The sequence below is a fragment of the Antennarius striatus genome, chromosome 12, assembly GCF_040054535.1.
Source record: "Antennarius striatus isolate MH-2024 chromosome 12, ASM4005453v1, whole genome shotgun sequence".
Lineage (NCBI taxonomy): Eukaryota > Metazoa > Chordata > Actinopteri > Lophiiformes > Antennariidae > Antennarius > Antennarius striatus.
Window position 1 is genome coordinate 19,629,039 of NC_090787.1, and position 18,196 is coordinate 19,647,234.

Consider the following 18,196-nt stretch of genomic DNA (forward strand, 5'->3'; position numbering starts at 1 on the left):
AAAACGTGGCCTTCAAACTTATCCAGTTAATATTTAGATATCTATTCAACATTTTTCGCTGGTGTCTCTAAATCAAAAACAATCTAAATTGAACTTAAACATGAAACTAGAATGTTTGTGTCCAGGGACACAGATGCATCCTTTCTGGAAAACCCTACCTAGTTCTGGGGGTGGCCTATAACCTGTGTTAAAGCAGCATGGTAAGAGAATGTGAACATCAGCTTAATGATTTTAGATTTCATCATTAGAAAAACGTTTAGATACCCCACAAAGTTTATTTAATTCTGTCCATAAATGTTTTGCTCACTGTTCAACTTCTTGCATACAGATGCCCCCTTTGATGGGGCATAAAAATGACCCTCCTTTCCTAAAATCCTTGTTTTATCCATTTTGCTTGAACAACAATTTTCATTCATTCATTTTCTGCCACTTTATCCGCCGTAGCGGGTCACGGGGAGCTGGAGCCTATCTCAGCTGGCATAGGGCGTGAGGTGGGGGACACTCCGGACACTTTGCCAGTGCACCGTGGAGCCACACACAAAGACAGACAACCATGCACACACACACTCCTACGGGCATAAAAATGTGATTGCATTTAATCAGGTTAACTGTTCTTACCTTCCATATTTTCCGCACTATAAGGCGCACCTAAAAGCCTAAAATGTTCTCATAAACCCGTAGTGCGCCTTATAATCTGGTGCGTCTTATATATGGATTAATATTCATATTAATATTGGTTAAAAACATGATAGCTGAAAAAAAGCCGGCAGTCTGGCCGCCAGTCATGCCGCACTCATCCACCAGAGGAGCCCCTCACAAGGCACTCGGGCCCACGCCCCCTAACAACGGTAGTCAAGGGGCGTCACCGAAGTCCAGGCTCTGACTGAGCTGCTCTCAGACGGTAGAGCAGACTGTAGGAGCACCGGTGGTTACGTAGCAAAACATAAGGAACTTTCAACAATTCTATTAATAAAGTTTGACTGACTGACTGATCTCAGTATTTCCTCACTATTTGGCGTCGGAAATAACCCACTTTAAACTGAATTGGTCTTAACAATGCCATTGTGCTGTCATCTGGAATCTAGTGACGGTCCATTCTATCAGTCTGTGGAAACACACGGAGAAACTGGCATAAAGGTGAATGAAAGACCCTCAAAGCTGAACTTCCAGCCTTTTCTGAAATTGCAAGAGCAGTCACTGCTAGACAAAGGTGCCTGGTGTGCTGCAATCGATTTACAAATGTAGTTGATAGCTCTGGGGGGGCGGAGGGGCACATTCAGGCTTGTGTATTCTGTCTGCAGCGACGTGCGGTGAGAGTCACGGCGGTGAGACACCGACGTTAAAGTCAGTTCTAGGAGTAAAACAGCGTCATATTTGCCAGTAAATTAGCAACCTGACATTAAAAACTAGTAAAAAAATTGTTTAGGACACACAGCAGAAAATAGCTGCACCTCACCTCCGACTGGACTACCGATCGATCGAAACAATATTTAATTAATAAATGAAGATGAACGTCGGAGCTTAAATATCTGCTTCGAACTTCAGATCAGGAAATAATCCGCTCTGTTCGCACTGACTGCACTCGTAAGGAATTTAACCAGTTTTTAATGTCAGGTTTTTTAATATGCGTGTTGACTTCTTTCTAAGATGGCAAAGTGATCAAGTGATCAGGTTTCCTTGATGAGGCTCAGAATGGCTTATTGACATAACAATAGGGGCCATTCAAAGGTAGTCAGGAAGTCATGAATGAAATCATGACTGTCTGAGCAGCGCGGCTCCATCTAGTGGAGGGATTGCGCAGCTACAGCGGTTGCAGTTTGTTAAATAAATGTTATTTATTTTTTATTGTGTGTGCCTTATAATCCGGTGAGCCTTATATATGAAATAAATTATAGAACACATTTTTGAGGGTGCGCCTTATAGTGTGGAAAATACTGTAATGTGTTTTCTTTCATGCATTGTGTGTTTATTTTAAAGGAAAAATTACCCAAAATGTCTTTGCTCTAGGATTTGACATAGGTCACAAAGATTAACCAGACATTAAGGATTAAAACATACTCTACAGAGCAGCATTCAAGTTATGTCATACTCTTGACTGGAAAGATCAGGGACCTAGTGACTTCATCACAGACTGACTGCTGACTGAACTGAAAGTTCTAGCAACATCTTCAATTACCGTACACTTATTAATGAAATTACAAAGAGTCTCAATTAGGTAATGGCAAAGCCTCTCAATAATTCATTATGTAAATACTTTGAAATTGACTTCTTATAAAAAAATACCTAAAATTTCCAAGTAGATCATTATCATAGATTTTGTCAAAACTAACAAATTATATACAGTAATCCCTTGCTTATTTGCACTTCAAGATACATGGCTTCACTACATCACAGACTTTTAGTCGGTAGTCATACTGTTGGCTGACAGCTTCCATGGGTGCGCTGCGTTCCGAGACTGACGGTTCCTCCTATGACTTTTCTTTAATACAAAAGTGTTTTAAATAGTTTGTAAGAGTGTGGGAAAAGGTAGTACAGATATAACGTGGTTTAATATCAGTATGGGTAGGGGTCATAAATGTTTAATAATAATAATAGTTTGTTGCTATACCGCAAAATTTAATTATCACGGGTGGTTCTGGTACGAATTAACCACAAGTAATGAGTGATTACTGTAGTGTAAATGCACAGCAAATGCATGTTGACCACTTCAAGAAGCCTCACAGCAGTCGAAAAGGAGGTAAGAGTGATTGAAAATGAGCTGAAAAAACTTTTTTTTTAAAAACCTCAAAAAATAAATACGGAGCTGTCTGCAGCTTCTGGTCCGGTGTGAACCTCTACTTCAATGCGTTTCCTACAGGTCACCCATATTTTACATGTTCGGCACACATTCATATTCATGGTAATTCATATGCAGTTTATTTCAGAATAAACTGAATATTTCCACATGTCAAAAAACATTGTCTGAAAATAAAGACATTTCAGAGTATTTCACAGTTGTAAATCATCAATACTGAGCCATTAAAATTACATGGTCATAAATTTTTCACATTCTTTAAATATCGGCTGCATGTTGAATAAATACTTATTTACAGAAAATCAATATTAACAAAATGTGTGAAACCATGTGGCTTCTAATCTTACCAATCCCATGCATTCCTAACAATGGCACAGATCAAATGGCAACACTCATAAAACACAGCTACATTTCCATAGAAACAACCATCTTCTCAACCATCTTCTCTATCATAAGTGTTTGATGAGTTTATCCTACAGTACACTCATGGGGTTATTCATTGTTAGCCCTCAACAGTCATTCAAGTAAAAGTTTTGCCAAAGAGAATCTAAGAACATACGGCTCCTGTGTCTAGAGATACACGGTACAATTCAAAATCCACAGTGAGGATCTTCTTCATGTCAGCTAGTTAGATTTACAAAGACTCCTCTGATTCACTGTCTGAGATGGGCTTTGTCAGGAGCTCTAGTTCTTCGCCGTCCTACAACAACAAAATAAAGAATGAGAAAATCAGTATGCATGAACTGCAAGCACTGCATATACTGTATATTTTTCAGAGGATGTGCTGCTGCATGTTCCTGCATGCTTAAGTGGGGTCCAACTGATGTACCATCAGTCTGATTTTAAAAAAGATTTTTCTTATTAAAAGCTAATGGGGAAAACATGAAATAGTACACAATTACTGAGGAAACTATTAGCAATCCCTTAGTAACAGAAACCGAGTGTCACAAACTCTGTGCCATTTCTATGCCAGGCACAGTAGCTTAACAGCGCAAATACAATTGTTGCCTAATTAAGTGCATAAATGGAAAAGTGAACTTCATCAGCCAGGCAGTAACAGAGATAGCAATACCACTTGTGTTGAATGCTGTGCCACTTTTTGCTGGGCAGAGGATACAAGTTGGACACTAGTTTTCCAATTCTGGGACAGTAATCAAGAAGGCCTCTATAAGGACCGGTTTGAAATAATAGCTCCTTCTTTCAAAAACCAACAGAAAGAATGAAAATGACTAAAGGCCACGTGTCTGAATGTTGTTTCCTTTAAAGGGAATCAGGTTTGCTTCTGTTAAAATAATTTTGGGGAGAAAAGAAAGTCATGTTTCCAGAACACAGCTTGGTGTATGTGAGCAGAAGTAGAGGTTAAACATGGGATAGCTGAGTGGCTGTGAGAAAAGGAGTGTGGTGGTTGCATGATTTCTGGTTTGCTCCCTACCCCTCTGGATCGCTCGAACACCTCTCCATTGATGACTCGTAGATTTTCCTGATGCAAGCTGTACTCTGGATCTTTGGGCCGACTGGCATTGTAGATAAAGATGGCCAGCAGGACCATGGGAGCTTGGAGGAAGAATTGCAGAGAAGGTCGGAAATCGAAGAGGAAGAGGGACATGGCAGTGACCAGAACAGTGGTGATCTGGCCTGTCATCACATGGAACATGTTATCTCTGAATTTCAAGATGAAGGCCACAGACAAACCCAGAGCAGCTGAAGAGAAGACAGAGAGAGATGGGGTTCTCAAATGCATCTTTTAAAAAAATTTTCCTGCACAACTGGACTACTTTGTGATGCACACATTAAGTACCAATACAAAGTATCTGTAACAATTTCATTGAACTCAGTTTAGTGTTTCAGAGATGTGGAAAGAATGTTACCCATTTCATTTGGTCGGACGGAAAGGTATACTTGTCAATATGCTCCCTTTGGCAGGAACATAAACAAATTAGCCAGTATTTAAATTTGATAGCAGAGGTGATGTAGGTGGATTTGGATTAAAATAGACCAGCTAAGTGTCCAGACCAACTCCAAAGTAAAAGCAGGTATCAGCTTTGGACATTGTTTCTCCACAGTTTGTTTCAGGGGAGGTCCTTGTAAGAGGCCTTCAGCAGAAGAGTATAAAAACTATAGGCAAAGTTCCTATGACTGTAACAACGTTATGAAAGGGGTGCTGTTTCATTGGCTAATCCCACAGGACATGATTGGCTCTAAGGACTGTCTTAAGCACTAAGAAAAAAATGATGTGCCTTTTTTCTCGCACTGCAAAAAATAATGGGTCTCTGTTCTAGATATAGCTTGTTTTTTAATATTAGGAGTCCAGATGTCATAGACATAAAATAGCCCATAATTTCTGGGAGTTACAACACGTCTGAATCACATATTTAATAATAGCACCAAACCTTGGATGACATATATAAGAAATATTTGTGAGAAGTATATCCTGAAGTCTCCAAGAGGAGACCAACTCTTTCACTGGAGTATGCCAGCATAACACAGTTCTTGGGTTTAACCACTCACAATCAAAGGTCTTAATGAAAAACATCATCCATCCGTCCATCCATCCATTCATCCATCAATCCATCCATCTTCTACCATTTATCTGGGGCCAGGTCATGGAGACAAGCTCTTCTAGCTCTTCCAGGGGTGTTCCAAAATGTTCGCAGGCAAACCAAGAGGCATAGTTCGGGTTCCTGGTTGCTGCTCCTGTGGTTGACCGGCCGGTGCATAGAGCAGTGATAACATGTTTTATCGTGTCTTTTCCTCTGTTACACTTTTTTATTCGTATATATTTATTGAGAGTTCAGCTAAGCCTGATTTCTTCTTTCATTTCCGACACTTTTTCCGATGCTTTTGTGGCGCCCTGCATCTAGATCAACTGCTAAGGTCAAAGTTTAGCACTGTTTAGCTACAACGATCCCGTTGTAACAGAATAATAGCATACGTTCGGCGTTAAAATGATAAGTGGGTCTGCAGGGGATGCAGTTCACTGTAATGGACTAATTCTCCCGGACTTCTGCAAATTATTTACACCACAGATGTCCTGTTATAGAGGAATAAAGCTCATGAGCCATACAATGAAGTTATGGGAAAGAGTAGTTAAAGCTAGACTAAGGGCAGAAGTGAGTCTGCTGAAGTAGTTATCAAAAATATCTGTTAGATGATGTCATATTCTAACACAGATGAGATAATCAGAAAATGTTATCAGCGGTAATACCTCCAAAGGAAACTCAATTCCTTTAAAGTCAACAAAAATATCCCGCTGGCTTTTTATTGCTCCTTCTTTGAGAGCATCTCCACATTTTCCATAACTTGCTAGTTCCACTCTGTCAGCCTTCAAACAGAAACTGTCTTGAGAAGATCGCAAAAGTCTGTTCTAAGATCATTGGAATTCCAACCACATCGCTGTCCTCTATATATGAGAAATAAATACTTCAGCTAGGCAATAAAGCACACCCACCCATAACCACCCCAAAATCAAACAAAGTAAAATTTAAGAAACAATAATGGCACACATTTCATCTAACTGAAAATAGGTGCAAAAGACATAACTTTTGGGGGACAATAGCAGCAAACAAAAAACCCTGAAACACCCATGTAGTAAGATCAACATCAACCCCCACCCCTCCTTCCCATATAGAACAAACCAGTCCACAACAAGAGAAAGATCAAAACGCTATTATGTATCCTGAGCCTACAAGATCCTAAATGTATGATCAAAGGTACAATAGTAGTTCTACCGTTAACCACATCATCTCTGTATGAGGGTCGCATAACAAGCAAGGAAGGCATTGACAGACGAAGCTCATTAACAATTAATGATGCAGGGCCAGAAACAGCCTGTTCTCAGTAGGGCTGATTTGACAACTTTTATGGTGCTGAAATTCAGTTTGAGGCAACACAATTAAAATACAGTGACGCTGGACGTCTGGCAGCTGTGACATTGACTAAAAAAGAGTATAATATGGGACCTTTAATGGAAGATACCACAATCACAACACTAAAAATGTTATTTTTGAAAATGATATCCTCATTTAGAATTTGATGCTAGCAGCATGTTTTAGAAAGGCTGGGATAAGATCATGTTGTCCACTGCTTCTCTGAACAAGGATTTGAGAACGGAGGACATTAAGAGGTTTTAAGTTTTACCAAGATCCAAGTGTTCGTATATTGTCTGTAGAATACTGAGTATCTTTTTTCCAATTTTAGCCATCACCATTCACAAATACATCCTGTCTGAGATTTGTCACCAAACAGTCTCAGGTAAAACAGAATGTAGCATTTCTTCTCTGAATAATTTTGGTTCTATATTGTTCAGATCCTCCTGCTTTGGCTTCATGGCCTAAATGCTGCTCTCTCCGTCTCTATCATTACCTCACTGATCTACAGTCTTCGTCTCCCAAAGACTCTTTTCTCTGTCCTTGTATTGTGGAAAAACAACAAATAGCACATAGTGTTTTAATGATAGCCTATTTTTAATAAACAAATAGAATATTTTATTTTATACAATTTACTAAAAAATTGACTCATTTAAAGCCACCGTGACTAAGACTCCAGGTGCGTTTAGTTATTCAGACCAGCATCTTCTAGTTATAAGCAGTGTATTGGGCACAGAAACAATTGCTCAGAACCAATGCATACTCACATTAATAAAACTTAACACTGTTTCAAAAACACAAAGCTAGGAAATCACATGCCATATTTCAAACATTAACACAATATTACATAACATCACTGAAGATAGGTCTAAAAACAATAGTCTACAGCCACCTTTGGTTAAGACTCTTGAAGACTCGAGAGCTTTCCTGAAGAGTCTTTTGTTTGTAATGGAGTGAGGGCACCTTTCTCCTGACCCAAAATGGGTCCGTTACTAATACATTACTTATATACTTTTAACTCACCAGTGACCAGCACCAGAGCCAGGGAGTAGATGTTATGTCCATGGAGGAGACCACAGTGCACAGTGAGTCCTCGAGCCTCACTACCAAGTCCAAGAGTCAGACCATTAAATACCACACCAAATGCATACCTGCAAAATCATGCAATACATTGTTAATATAAAAATAGAAGGCATTAATTCGGCTATGTGTCAGTGTCATCTCGCCTCTTGTTTTCCTCTCTCACAATTTACTGTTCTGGATGAAGATGCTTTCAGTAAGTTGGTCTCCTTCTTTGAGTATCTTTTCATTGTAGATATTAGCCATGGCAGAGATAAAGCACTGGATGAGGATCAGGAGGTGACCTACACCCAGAGACCGAAGCTTCCCAACTATCTTGTCTCTCCAGGCCTGCCCAGGCATGGATAACTGCCATGATCCGCTGGCACTGTGGTATGAAACAATAAGTGAAGATGAGAAATAAAGCAGAGTTTGATCAGCTGTGAGTTGGAAAATATTGTATGGTCTCTCTGTAGCCTGGGTAATAATTAGAGTATTCATTAATACCGATATGAAACCCTAATGTATAGGTTCTTTTCATAACCGGTGATGACATACACCCATTAGCCATAACATTATGACTACCTGCCCTATGCCATTTAGGTCCCCTTTGGACTGCCAAAACAGCACTTACCTGTCGAGGCAAGGACTACAGCATACCTCTGAGGGTGTGCTGTGGTATCTGGCACCACAACATTAACAGCAGATCCTTTAAGTTAGAGGTGGGGCTTCTAAGGATCATATTTATTCGTCCATCACATTCCACATGTGCTTGATTGATTGAGATCTTGGCAAATTTGAGTCCAAGTTAACACCTCAAATTTTTGTGTTCTTCAAATCATCCTGACCCATTTTTGCTTTGTAGCAAGGCACATTATTCTGCTGAAAGAGACCACTACCACCAGAGAATGCATTTCCATGAAAAAATGTCTATGATGTACAACAATGCTTAGGCAGTTGGTACATATCAAAGTAATACATCCACATGGACAGCAGGGCACAAGATTTCCCAGTGGAACTTTGCCCAAAGTGGTGGTAGCATAGTCCCTTGGAGGCTTGGGTTAGGTACCAGAGGCTGGTTAACGACCAGAACACATGATAGAATGAATGGACTAGTCAGGCCGATGTGTCAATTCACCTACTGAGCACTTCTGAGGTACCCTTGACAAAAGGTACTGAACCCATTGATCCCCCATCACTCCAACATCTCTCTCCACTACATGCATACAGTGCATGTTGTATTGAAGGCCTATAGAGGTGTACAAAACATTAGATAAAATGAGATGGGGGGGGAAATCCCCATTGTGGGATGACTAGAGGTTATTGTGTTAGTTCTTCTTCTGCAGCAACAATCACGACAAACTGTGCGCAAAATGTATTGTGATACCTTTCCGTCAGAACCAGCATTACGGTCTTCAGCTCTTCAGCTCCAACATATGCATTAATGAGCCTCAGTGACGCATGACCCATGAGGCTCATTATTTAAGAGTAGACTGAAAATGATTCTTTTTTCAAAAATTTTACAATTAAGGCAACTGCTAACTTCCATCCATCCATCCATCCATCTTCAACAGGTCATTAGGGGTCGGGTCGCGGGGGCAACAGTCTCAGGAGGGATGCCCATACTTCCCTCTCCCCAGACACCTCTTCCAGCTCCTCAGGGGGGGATCCTAAGGTGTTCCCAGACCAGCCGAGAGACATAGTTCCTCCAGCATGTCCTAGGTCTTTCCCGAGGTCTTTTCCTGGTAGGACATGCCCCTCCCCAGGGAGGCGTCCAGGAGGCATCCAAAACAGATGCCCAAGCCACCACAGCTGGCTCCACTCAAAGTGGAGGAGCAGCAGCTCTACTCTGAGCTCCTCCCTGGTGACTGAGCTCCTCGCCTTATCTCTACTGTAAGGGTGGGCCCAGCTACTCTACGCAGTAAACTCATTTCAGCCGCTTGTATCCAGGATCTTGTCCTTTCGGTCATGACCCAAAGGTTATGACCATAGGTGAGAGTAGGAACATAGATTGACCAGTAAATAGAGAGCTTTGTCGTGCGACTCATATCCTTCTTCACCACGACAGACCTATACGGCGACCGCATCACTGCGGAAGCTGCACCAATTTGTCTATCAATCTCACGTTCCATCTTTCCCTCACTCGTGAACAAGATCCCAAGATACTTGAAATCCTCCACTTGGGGCAAAGAGTCTCCACCAACCTGAGTTGTTGCTAAGTTCTTTTTCTTATAGACCTACACTGCTGGAGACTCAACATCAAGACACACTGAGCACCTCCCCTTCTTCTCTCTGACCCTCTCTGTTACTCCTTGTCTCCGACATCTCTCTCCAAGTCTCCATTCACACCTATCTGGCCTATCTTCCATTGTCTCTTTCTTCCTTTTACCCTGTCCTTTTCTTCACTGTATTTCTTTTCCACCCAGCTGGTCAAGACAAATTACCGCCCTCCAGAGCCTGGTGTCCTGCCCGGAGTTTCTTCCTCAATGAGGGAATTTTTTCCCACCGCCGTCACTTATACTTGCTCTGGAAAGTTCTGTTGGGTTCCTCTGCCTCTCAAAAAACTTTTGAATGTCTGTTGACGTGATTAAGCTCTTCATAAATAAAACTTGATTGATGATTGATTGACCCTGGTGCTGGTTCAACGCTCTTCCCTCCTTTGACCACTTCTGATATTGACCACTGTTGTTGTCCCCCATAAGCTAGAGTTCTGGAGATGCTCTGATCCAGTCGTCTAACCCAGTGATACCCAAACCTTTTTACACCATGGACCGTTTAATGTCAGACAAAGGGACCAGCTTTTAAGGTGTGATAGATGAATACAGTATTCCCTCGCTTATTTACACTTCAAGATGTGCAGCTTCACTACATCACAGATTTTTAAAATTATATATATATTTTCCTTGATTAGGTGTACTGTAAGTTTCATCTCATTGAGGACAAGGGAGAGAACGAGAGGCCAGGAGCATGTGCATACGGTCAAGTGAGACCGTATGCACATGCTATTGGCATCCGTGTGTGCATTGCGTTCTGAGACTCACAGCTACTCCTGCAAGTTTTCTTTTGCCTTGTGAAGTGGAATTTTATTATTTTTGTGAAACCATTGCAATGGCTTCCAAACTTGCTGCTAGTTTAATATCAGTATGGAAAGGGTTCATAAACATTTAAATTATAAGTAAATAATAAAATAAATATTTGGTCACTATATCGTGGATTATCGTTTTTTGCGGGTGGTCCTGGAACACATTAAATAGTGTTCTTGTTAGCGTACATCCTTGCGTCTTTGATGCACATTTTTTGACAGATACGCATGATCATCAGACAATGTGATGGGACACAAGCTTTAAACACTTGCAATGAAAAATTCGATGCCACCTTTTACCGCAATATAATATTGGGGATAATGTACTTACATTCAACAAAAGTATTCACAATTTATCCAATTCTCTGCTTGAATTTGGAACCCGGAAATCGCCATTATGTTTTGATCTCGCGCGAGATTCAGGATTCAGCCTTATAAAACAGTAGCACGACGTCTGCTCATTTTACACACTGTAGTGAGAGCGAGGAGTTAGTATCAATATACCTCCTAAAAAGATGCAAAAGTTGGAGAACAACCAAGTGACAACGAGTGCTTTTTTGAATAAAAACCAATCAAAACTTAATGAAGAAAAAAGAGACAGGTAATACTGTGGACAGTTCGAATAAGGACAGGGAAAAAGACAAGCAAAAACCTGCAAAAATCCAAACATTGTACTGCAATGGACACGATTATTTCTGTGGTTGAGACACAATGATACCGATGGAGAAAACTACATGTATTTGTGTGTGGAGAAGGCTGTTCCAGCTTGGTGCAGTGTCCACAGGAAAGAAAATTATTGAGGAAAAGCAAAATAGAAAAAAAAAACTGTATTACATCTTTATTTCTAAAACTTTTTTTTTATTTTTAAGAATGACCACCTGGCTTTAACATTTTGATAAATTATATAATTTTTATTTTTTTTCTATTTACTTAAACAGTTATGACGTCGTTAGCAATAAAATCATTAAAATTAACAATTTGTTTTTATATTGTATTATTTGTAAAACTCAGTCCTTGCATATGGCTTCTACTGTATATTCTGTTATTACTTTTAGGATGCATAAACGTAATGATCGGATGCACAATTCTTTTTTTACTTTCTTGAGGTAAAATGAACTCTGATTAACTGTGAGTAATGACGGATTTTTGTATAACAAAATAATACGACCAGCATAAAACTTAACATTTTGCAGCTTTCTTTTTCTTTGAAGTCGTAGGTTGTTCTTCTTTCTCCTCATTGTCTCTTTATCCTGCGCAAAGAAAATTTCCAAGAACGTTTGTACTTTGTTTTGCATACTTGGGAGTTTCAGTTTAGTAGTTATGGAGCGTCCCTTTAAGAATGTGAGCATGTCACCCACGCATCAATTGACCCATGGACTGGTAGCAGTCTGCGGCCCGGGGGTTAGGGACCACTAATCAAGCCAAAAGAATTTGGTTGTTGTTAAACTCGCAGAGATCTTTATGATTGGCCATTTTTCTTCTAACCCATCAATTGTGAAGGCTAAATATTCATTTGCTGCATGTCATCATGAGAGATAATGAGTGTTATTCACTTCATATGTCAGTAGTCTCAATCTTATGGCTTATTGGTTTATGTCCTGAAGATCCATCACAGATACAGGGTTCATTTGTGAACCCTGTATTTGTATGTTTATTCATTTATTTTGTATGAGTGAATACACTGAAGATGTATTTGGCATCTCATCACCCAGACCACATAGAGAAGTCTAAGGCTTCACATAGCCATATTCTTTCAGCGGTGCGGATGCCATCAACTCCTGAAGGACTGGACTCAACTGATGTCATTTTAATCAACATGGAAAAAAAAAAAGACAAAATGGATCGCACTCTGATTTCTACTTTTTTAATGTTTGTTTATTGTAATGTAAGTTGCTTGTTTGTGTTCTCGTACCTGACACAGTCAGCAGCAGGCATTGGTTAACGCTGTCTATTTCAACTCATTTTACCACTGAACTTGTCATCGCAATATAAAAATAAACATTTTAGACTGGGAGAAAGTTTTTGAAAATGGCAAAAACAGAGTCTATGTAATTTGTGCTTTAAGAAAAATTCACCTTATCAAAAGTGTCATTTATTGGCTGTATCACTGTCAACTCTGCGTGCATGGTCATTTAGAGATGTTAAAATCACTAACCTCTCTTTGAACTCCTTGAGTTCTCTACACTTTGTGAAACACTGTCTGACAAATCTTTAACTATTTTCAAAAGCTTGTAATTGGGACAAATGAAAAAACATAGGGTTATTTCATTAATTGTATCAAAACATCACCTTGATGCATCCCTGTAATTTTAGGTGCTCATTTACACACCATATGTAATAAGATAGGTGGAATTTCATTGTGACTTTCTCCAGACTGTTAACAGTACACCATGCTATTTCTATGTTTCCATTTTTGTAAATTTATACATTTCTAATTTAAAGATGCAGATAAGTGGCATTCAATTAGAAATAACCATGAAGGACATGTTGGAAAGCACAATACTACAAGAAGTGAACAGCCCAGCGCTGTGGTTGGATCACCCAGATCATGTATTTATACGAGGTATATTCTTATTCATGGATATTGTGTCCTGAAATCTAAAATCCTTGTCACTAAAAACTCTTTAATTTTCTTAAAATTAAAAAAACCAAACAATTCCACCATCTGTACACATGAAAGTCATAATGTCTGATAAAACGTTTTGCGTGATCTCACTTCACTCTGGAATTCAAAAAAAGATCACTGAGCAGACCTCTAAAGCTATATGATGAGTTACTAGCAAAAAAGGAAACCTGAGATTCCAACTGACCTTCAAGCAGTTGAGTTGCATTGTGGGTAATGTACGCAGAATATAACAAGAATAGTTCAAGTATAAAATGTCATTCTAAAATGAGACATTATTATTGGTGTTTGGTGTCCATGAAGTAATTTTATTGATCAGCTGTTCATACATCCCTGGAGTCATTACATTCACTCATCCATACATTCACAGTACCTGTTATTCTTCATCTGTTCCATCAGCTCCGTATAGAATATGCAGCTGTTAGAAGGGGTGGAAAGGGGATTTGAGTGAAGACCTGGAACAGCTATAGCACTTTGTTTGCTCCCAGTTCCTGTTGTCAAGGAAACAATCGCTAGAAAGAGGACCACTAAAGCTGCCCACTGAACCCAGGACAGCTGCCTCCTGAAGAAAAGTTGAAGATAAAAATCCAAGTTTCAGGGATGGCAACAGGAAAATACGTGTTCAGCAGAGCTATTAATATTGAACCAAAGCTGTAATATTGAACCAATTTATATTTACAACTACTGATGAGAAAAACAAAAGACATAGACGTAAAATAAGACAAATATTTAATGAAAACTTTTTACTCTTTTTACTCTTTTAAAATATATGCAGTCACTGTTTTATTGTGAGAAGAAGACGTCTGTTCAGTTCAAGAATCGTTTTCTAGCCATAGGTTCTATTCATATTTGCACTATACAGTTTACAGCTTCCTCAATGAATTTGTGAAGTGAAAAGCGAAGAGCATTCTCATCCATCCATCCATCCATCCACCCAACCATCTTCTTGTGCAGGAGATGACCGTAATCAATCAAAGTTAGTTCTGCTTTGCTGGAGCCTCATTATTCAATCATTTCATATTCATTCAATCACCAATCCGTTAAGAAGAACACAAAAGTTATCTGATGATCCTGCTGTTTGCTGAAGATATATTGTGAAACTGGGTTGACATGAGATAATTTTCAAGAACTGTAAAAATAAGTTACCTAAGCTTTGAAGACAACACTGTTGTACTACTGAGCTAAGACAGAAGGATCTCACATGGACAAGTCTTGTACCGACAGCCACACACATGAACCTGACGTTGCACAGTTGAGAAATATGTCACTTACTTCAAAACAACACGGAAGAGTATGGCTGTGATCAGGATCACAAAGTTGGAGAACAACACTGCCATGGCCTGAGAAGAGAAAGACGACTTTAGTTTCAAGTAATAGCAGATATCTACAAGACTTTTTTTCAAATAGGGTGTGAGAATGTAACTGTTTTTCACAAATTTCCTAAAGGGGTTTCAACATGGACAACGTAATTTAATGTTGGATAACTGTAATGTATTTCTTGCAAAACCCATAAAGTCAGCACATAATATTTCCGTTAATTTTCATATAACAAAATATTTAACTAACAGGCTGCAGGTAGGTCATCACATAGAAGATGATAATGTTGTCAAGAAAGTAAAGGAAAGCTGGAACCGCCCACTTCAGGGAAGTTAGAAAAGAGGAACTGGAGGAACATCCCAGCTCTTCACAACACGACCGTCGCTCTGCAGGAAGAGACGAAAACAGGAAATAAACACACCACATTCGCTGGCAGTCATATGAACACAATGATGCAGATGTCGGAATTCTGTTATTACCTCTGACAATGACCCTGACCGACATAACCAGACAGAAAAACAGTTTGAGGGTCTCAGCCAGTAGATTGACAGATGCAGGCAGGAAGTCATACTTGCCCTCTGCAAAATGACCATAAAAACAGTCAACAAGATGTTGAAGTCAGACACTGAATACAATTAAATTTAAAAAATAAGTCCCAGTGTGTCACTCACTGCTGTTGGTAGAGAATTTGAGCAGCAGGATACGACCAGTTCCCAAAGTGACAAAACCCAGGCCAAGGGCTAAGGTGTAGACCGACGAGCGCGAGCAGAGCCACGGGCAGGAACGTCTGCATGTCATGGTTGTCCCTTGGAGCGACTCAGCACCTCTGACCAAAAACTAAAACCGTCCTCAATCAGTCCATTTTCAAGATGATCAGTGAAAGGTATCAGCAAACATGCAACATTCAAAAGATCAACGTAGGACTGCCAGACTAAACTTCACTTGGATTTTAACGCCTTAACTGAGGGAAAACCGGACAGAGATCATAAAAACTGTTCTACCGAGTAGGGCGTCCATCAGTGTTCACCCGTCAAAGAACAAATGAACAGTTGACACCTCATGATATAGTCCATCAGGGGGTTTGAGATATAAAGATGGTTTATTCCCAAGAACCAATAATAGTCATGAATATTTAAGTCTTCAAGTAGATTTTTTTAACAGCCGGCTAACTAGAGAACTCAGATGTTTCATCACGTCCGACTATGAAATAACAAAAAGAGGAAGAAGAAAAATGCACTTTATTGTCCCTCTTGGAGAAATTAGCCCCTCACTCTTACTATATACAGAACATATTTAGTATGGAAATCAAAAATCAACACTTATCTCAAAAGTTGAAATTGCAAATAAATTTAACAGCACATTTCTTCAATTATACGTTGCTAAAACTAATGCTATTGAACACCAAATCGATGTGCAGTGCTCTGTTCACCAGTTTCATGATTAGTTTTTAGTTTTAGTTGGATTTACGGAGATCCTGGTCTGACTGCTTTAATTGAGCCTTTAGGGTTCTGATGTCCAGGTGAGTTCATTAAACTGGTTGGGAAGCGTAAGGAGGAGCAGAGGTCAGTACAAATCTGTTGAATGTTAAATGTCTACACAGAAGGGAGTAAACAGACTGTGGTTTGTTTGTTGACCATAAACCTGTTTCAGTGTTACAGGAAACAAAGAAGAGAGGGGCCATGTATGGACGGAACCATGCCCAGAATTTTACACATTTACAAAACATTACCTTTTATTTTTAATAAATGTACATTTCAGCATTGCGTCATTTACTTTTTCATATTAATAAATGTCAAGACTATAAATTCTGACGCCAAAGACAAACTTTAATAACCTTATCTGGAAGGATTCGAACAAAGGCATGATTGGAAACTGGATCAATGTGGATCAGTGTGTATCAGTGTGTATCAAGGTGGATCAGTGTGTATCAGTGTGTATCAATGTGGATCAATGTGTATCAATGTGTATCAATGTGTATCAATGTGGATCATTGTGGATCAGTGTGTATCAATGTGGATCAATGTGTATCAATGTGTATCAATGTGGATCAGTGTGTATCAATGTGGATCAGTGTGGATCAATGTGGATCAATGTGGATCAGTGTGGATCAATGTGTATCAATGTGAATACATGTGGGTCAATGACGACCATTGACGACCATTGAGCTCCGCTGCGGACAAACCCCGGACCACCGGGGGACGGAACTGAAGACCTGGACCGTGACGCAGTGACGTGGCCACACTCCTTAACATGTATCTGAGGTTTCCCGGACCGCTCCATAGATTCTGTGGAACAGCTGCTGGACGCGGGCTGTCACACACACGGACCGGAGGATCCAACAGCTGACGGACGCGTTCCCGTTATCCGAACCCGTCTGGTCGTTTGGAGCCACAGACCCCGAATCAAACACCGAACGAACCGAACCAGCGCAAAGGACACGTGAAAAGAAATCCGACTTACTGATTATGGTTCTTTCTTTTAAGACATAATTCAAGTACTGTATCGTGTTTTCTGACGAATTGCGTTACTTCCTGGATTCTCTGCGCAGGCGCACTGACATAAAACGACGCTTTGACGTCACACTCCGGCACATCCTCTGACTCAGACCTGATGAAGTTAGATCTGAACACGTGATTTCCCTCCACAGGGGCCAAGCGAAGAAAGTCGTTCCCACGTTATGACTATAAAAGTAAAGTTTGATTGATCAGTTATTAATTATTAGTGTGTGTGTGTGTGTGTGTGTGTGTGTGTGTGTGTGTCTGTGTGTGTGTGTGTGTGTGTGTGTGTGTGTGTGTGTGTGTGTGTGTGTGTGTGTGTCTGTGTGTCTCTGTGTCTCTGTGTCTGTGTGTCTGGATGCATGTGTATACAGTGCATGTATGTATGTATGTATGTATGTATGTATGTATGTATGTATGTATGTATGTATGTATGTATGTATGTATGTATATAAATATATGTACTGTATATAAATATATGTATACACACACACACACACACACACACACACACACACACACACACACACAGAAAAGGCAATAAAAGCTTTTCTGATATGAGCAACACCAGCCACCCCCTGCAGAGAAGCACCTTCAGAGGCAGACTGCTGTCACACAGCGCCTTGTACCGTCTGATGGATACAATCAGGGGGTACAATGACTCTCAGGAGGAGCGGGGGGAGGTGGCGAGTTCAGCACGCAGTTGAATGGAGGGGAGGAGATTGGATGTCAGCCTGTGCAGCAGTGGAGTGGGGCCAAGGTTGTGTGATGTTGTGACATTAGATAATGATAATGACGTACATTACAGTGTAAGAAGGGTGTACCTTACCCACCACGTGGGCCTCCTGCTATCTTCACCTTCACTTTCACTTTTCATTATATTTTATACTGTTTATATTTTAGTTTAGTATATGTCATGTTAGTGCTGCATGTGTCTGTTAGTGTAGTGTATGTCTTGTG

General features: G+C 40.0%; 1 protein-coding gene across 2 annotated transcripts; it reads right to left on the reverse strand.

Moving 5' to 3' along the window:
• Nucleotides 1-2,905: 2,905 nt before the first annotated feature.
• On the reverse strand, nucleotides 2,906-17,393 carry slc35a5 (solute carrier family 35 member A5). Of its 2 annotated transcripts, XM_068330018.1 has the most exons (10): nucleotides 17,202-17,393; nucleotides 15,413-15,578; nucleotides 15,221-15,319; nucleotides 14,991-15,127; nucleotides 14,697-14,764; nucleotides 13,798-13,986; nucleotides 7,907-8,107; nucleotides 7,684-7,811; nucleotides 4,227-4,495; nucleotides 2,906-3,494 (listed from the first exon to the last, which is right to left on the reverse strand). In XM_068330018.1, exons 2-10 carry the CDS (start codon nucleotides 15,537-15,539, stop codon nucleotides 3,429-3,431), a joined length of 1,284 nt encoding a protein of 427 aa, XP_068186119.1. In that variant the 5' UTR covers nucleotides 15,540-15,578; nucleotides 17,202-17,393; the 3' UTR covers nucleotides 2,906-3,428. The 2 variants fall into 2 exon arrangements, with proteins under 2 accessions (XP_068186119.1, XP_068186120.1); XM_068330019.1 differs by lacking the exon at nucleotides 17,202-17,393 and having other exon boundaries at nucleotides 15,413-17,188.
• Between the last annotated feature and the right edge of the window lie 803 nt (nucleotides 17,394-18,196).

Bases quoted from the DNA above. Each gene is read 5' to 3' on its own strand.
- slc35a5 (XM_068330018.1), bottom strand. From the start codon at position 15,539: ATGACATGCAGACGTTCCTGCCCGTGGCTCTGCTCGCGCTCGTCGGTC. The intron at 14,765-14,990 runs GTTAGTTAAATA...TTCTCTTCTCAG, and splicing joins TGATGACCTACCTGCAGCCT to GCCATGGCAGTGTTGTTCTC. The intron at 3,495-4,226 runs GTAGGGAGCAAA...TTGTTGTTGTAG, and splicing joins TGTTCGAGCGATCCAGAGGG to GACGGCGAAGAACTAGAGCT.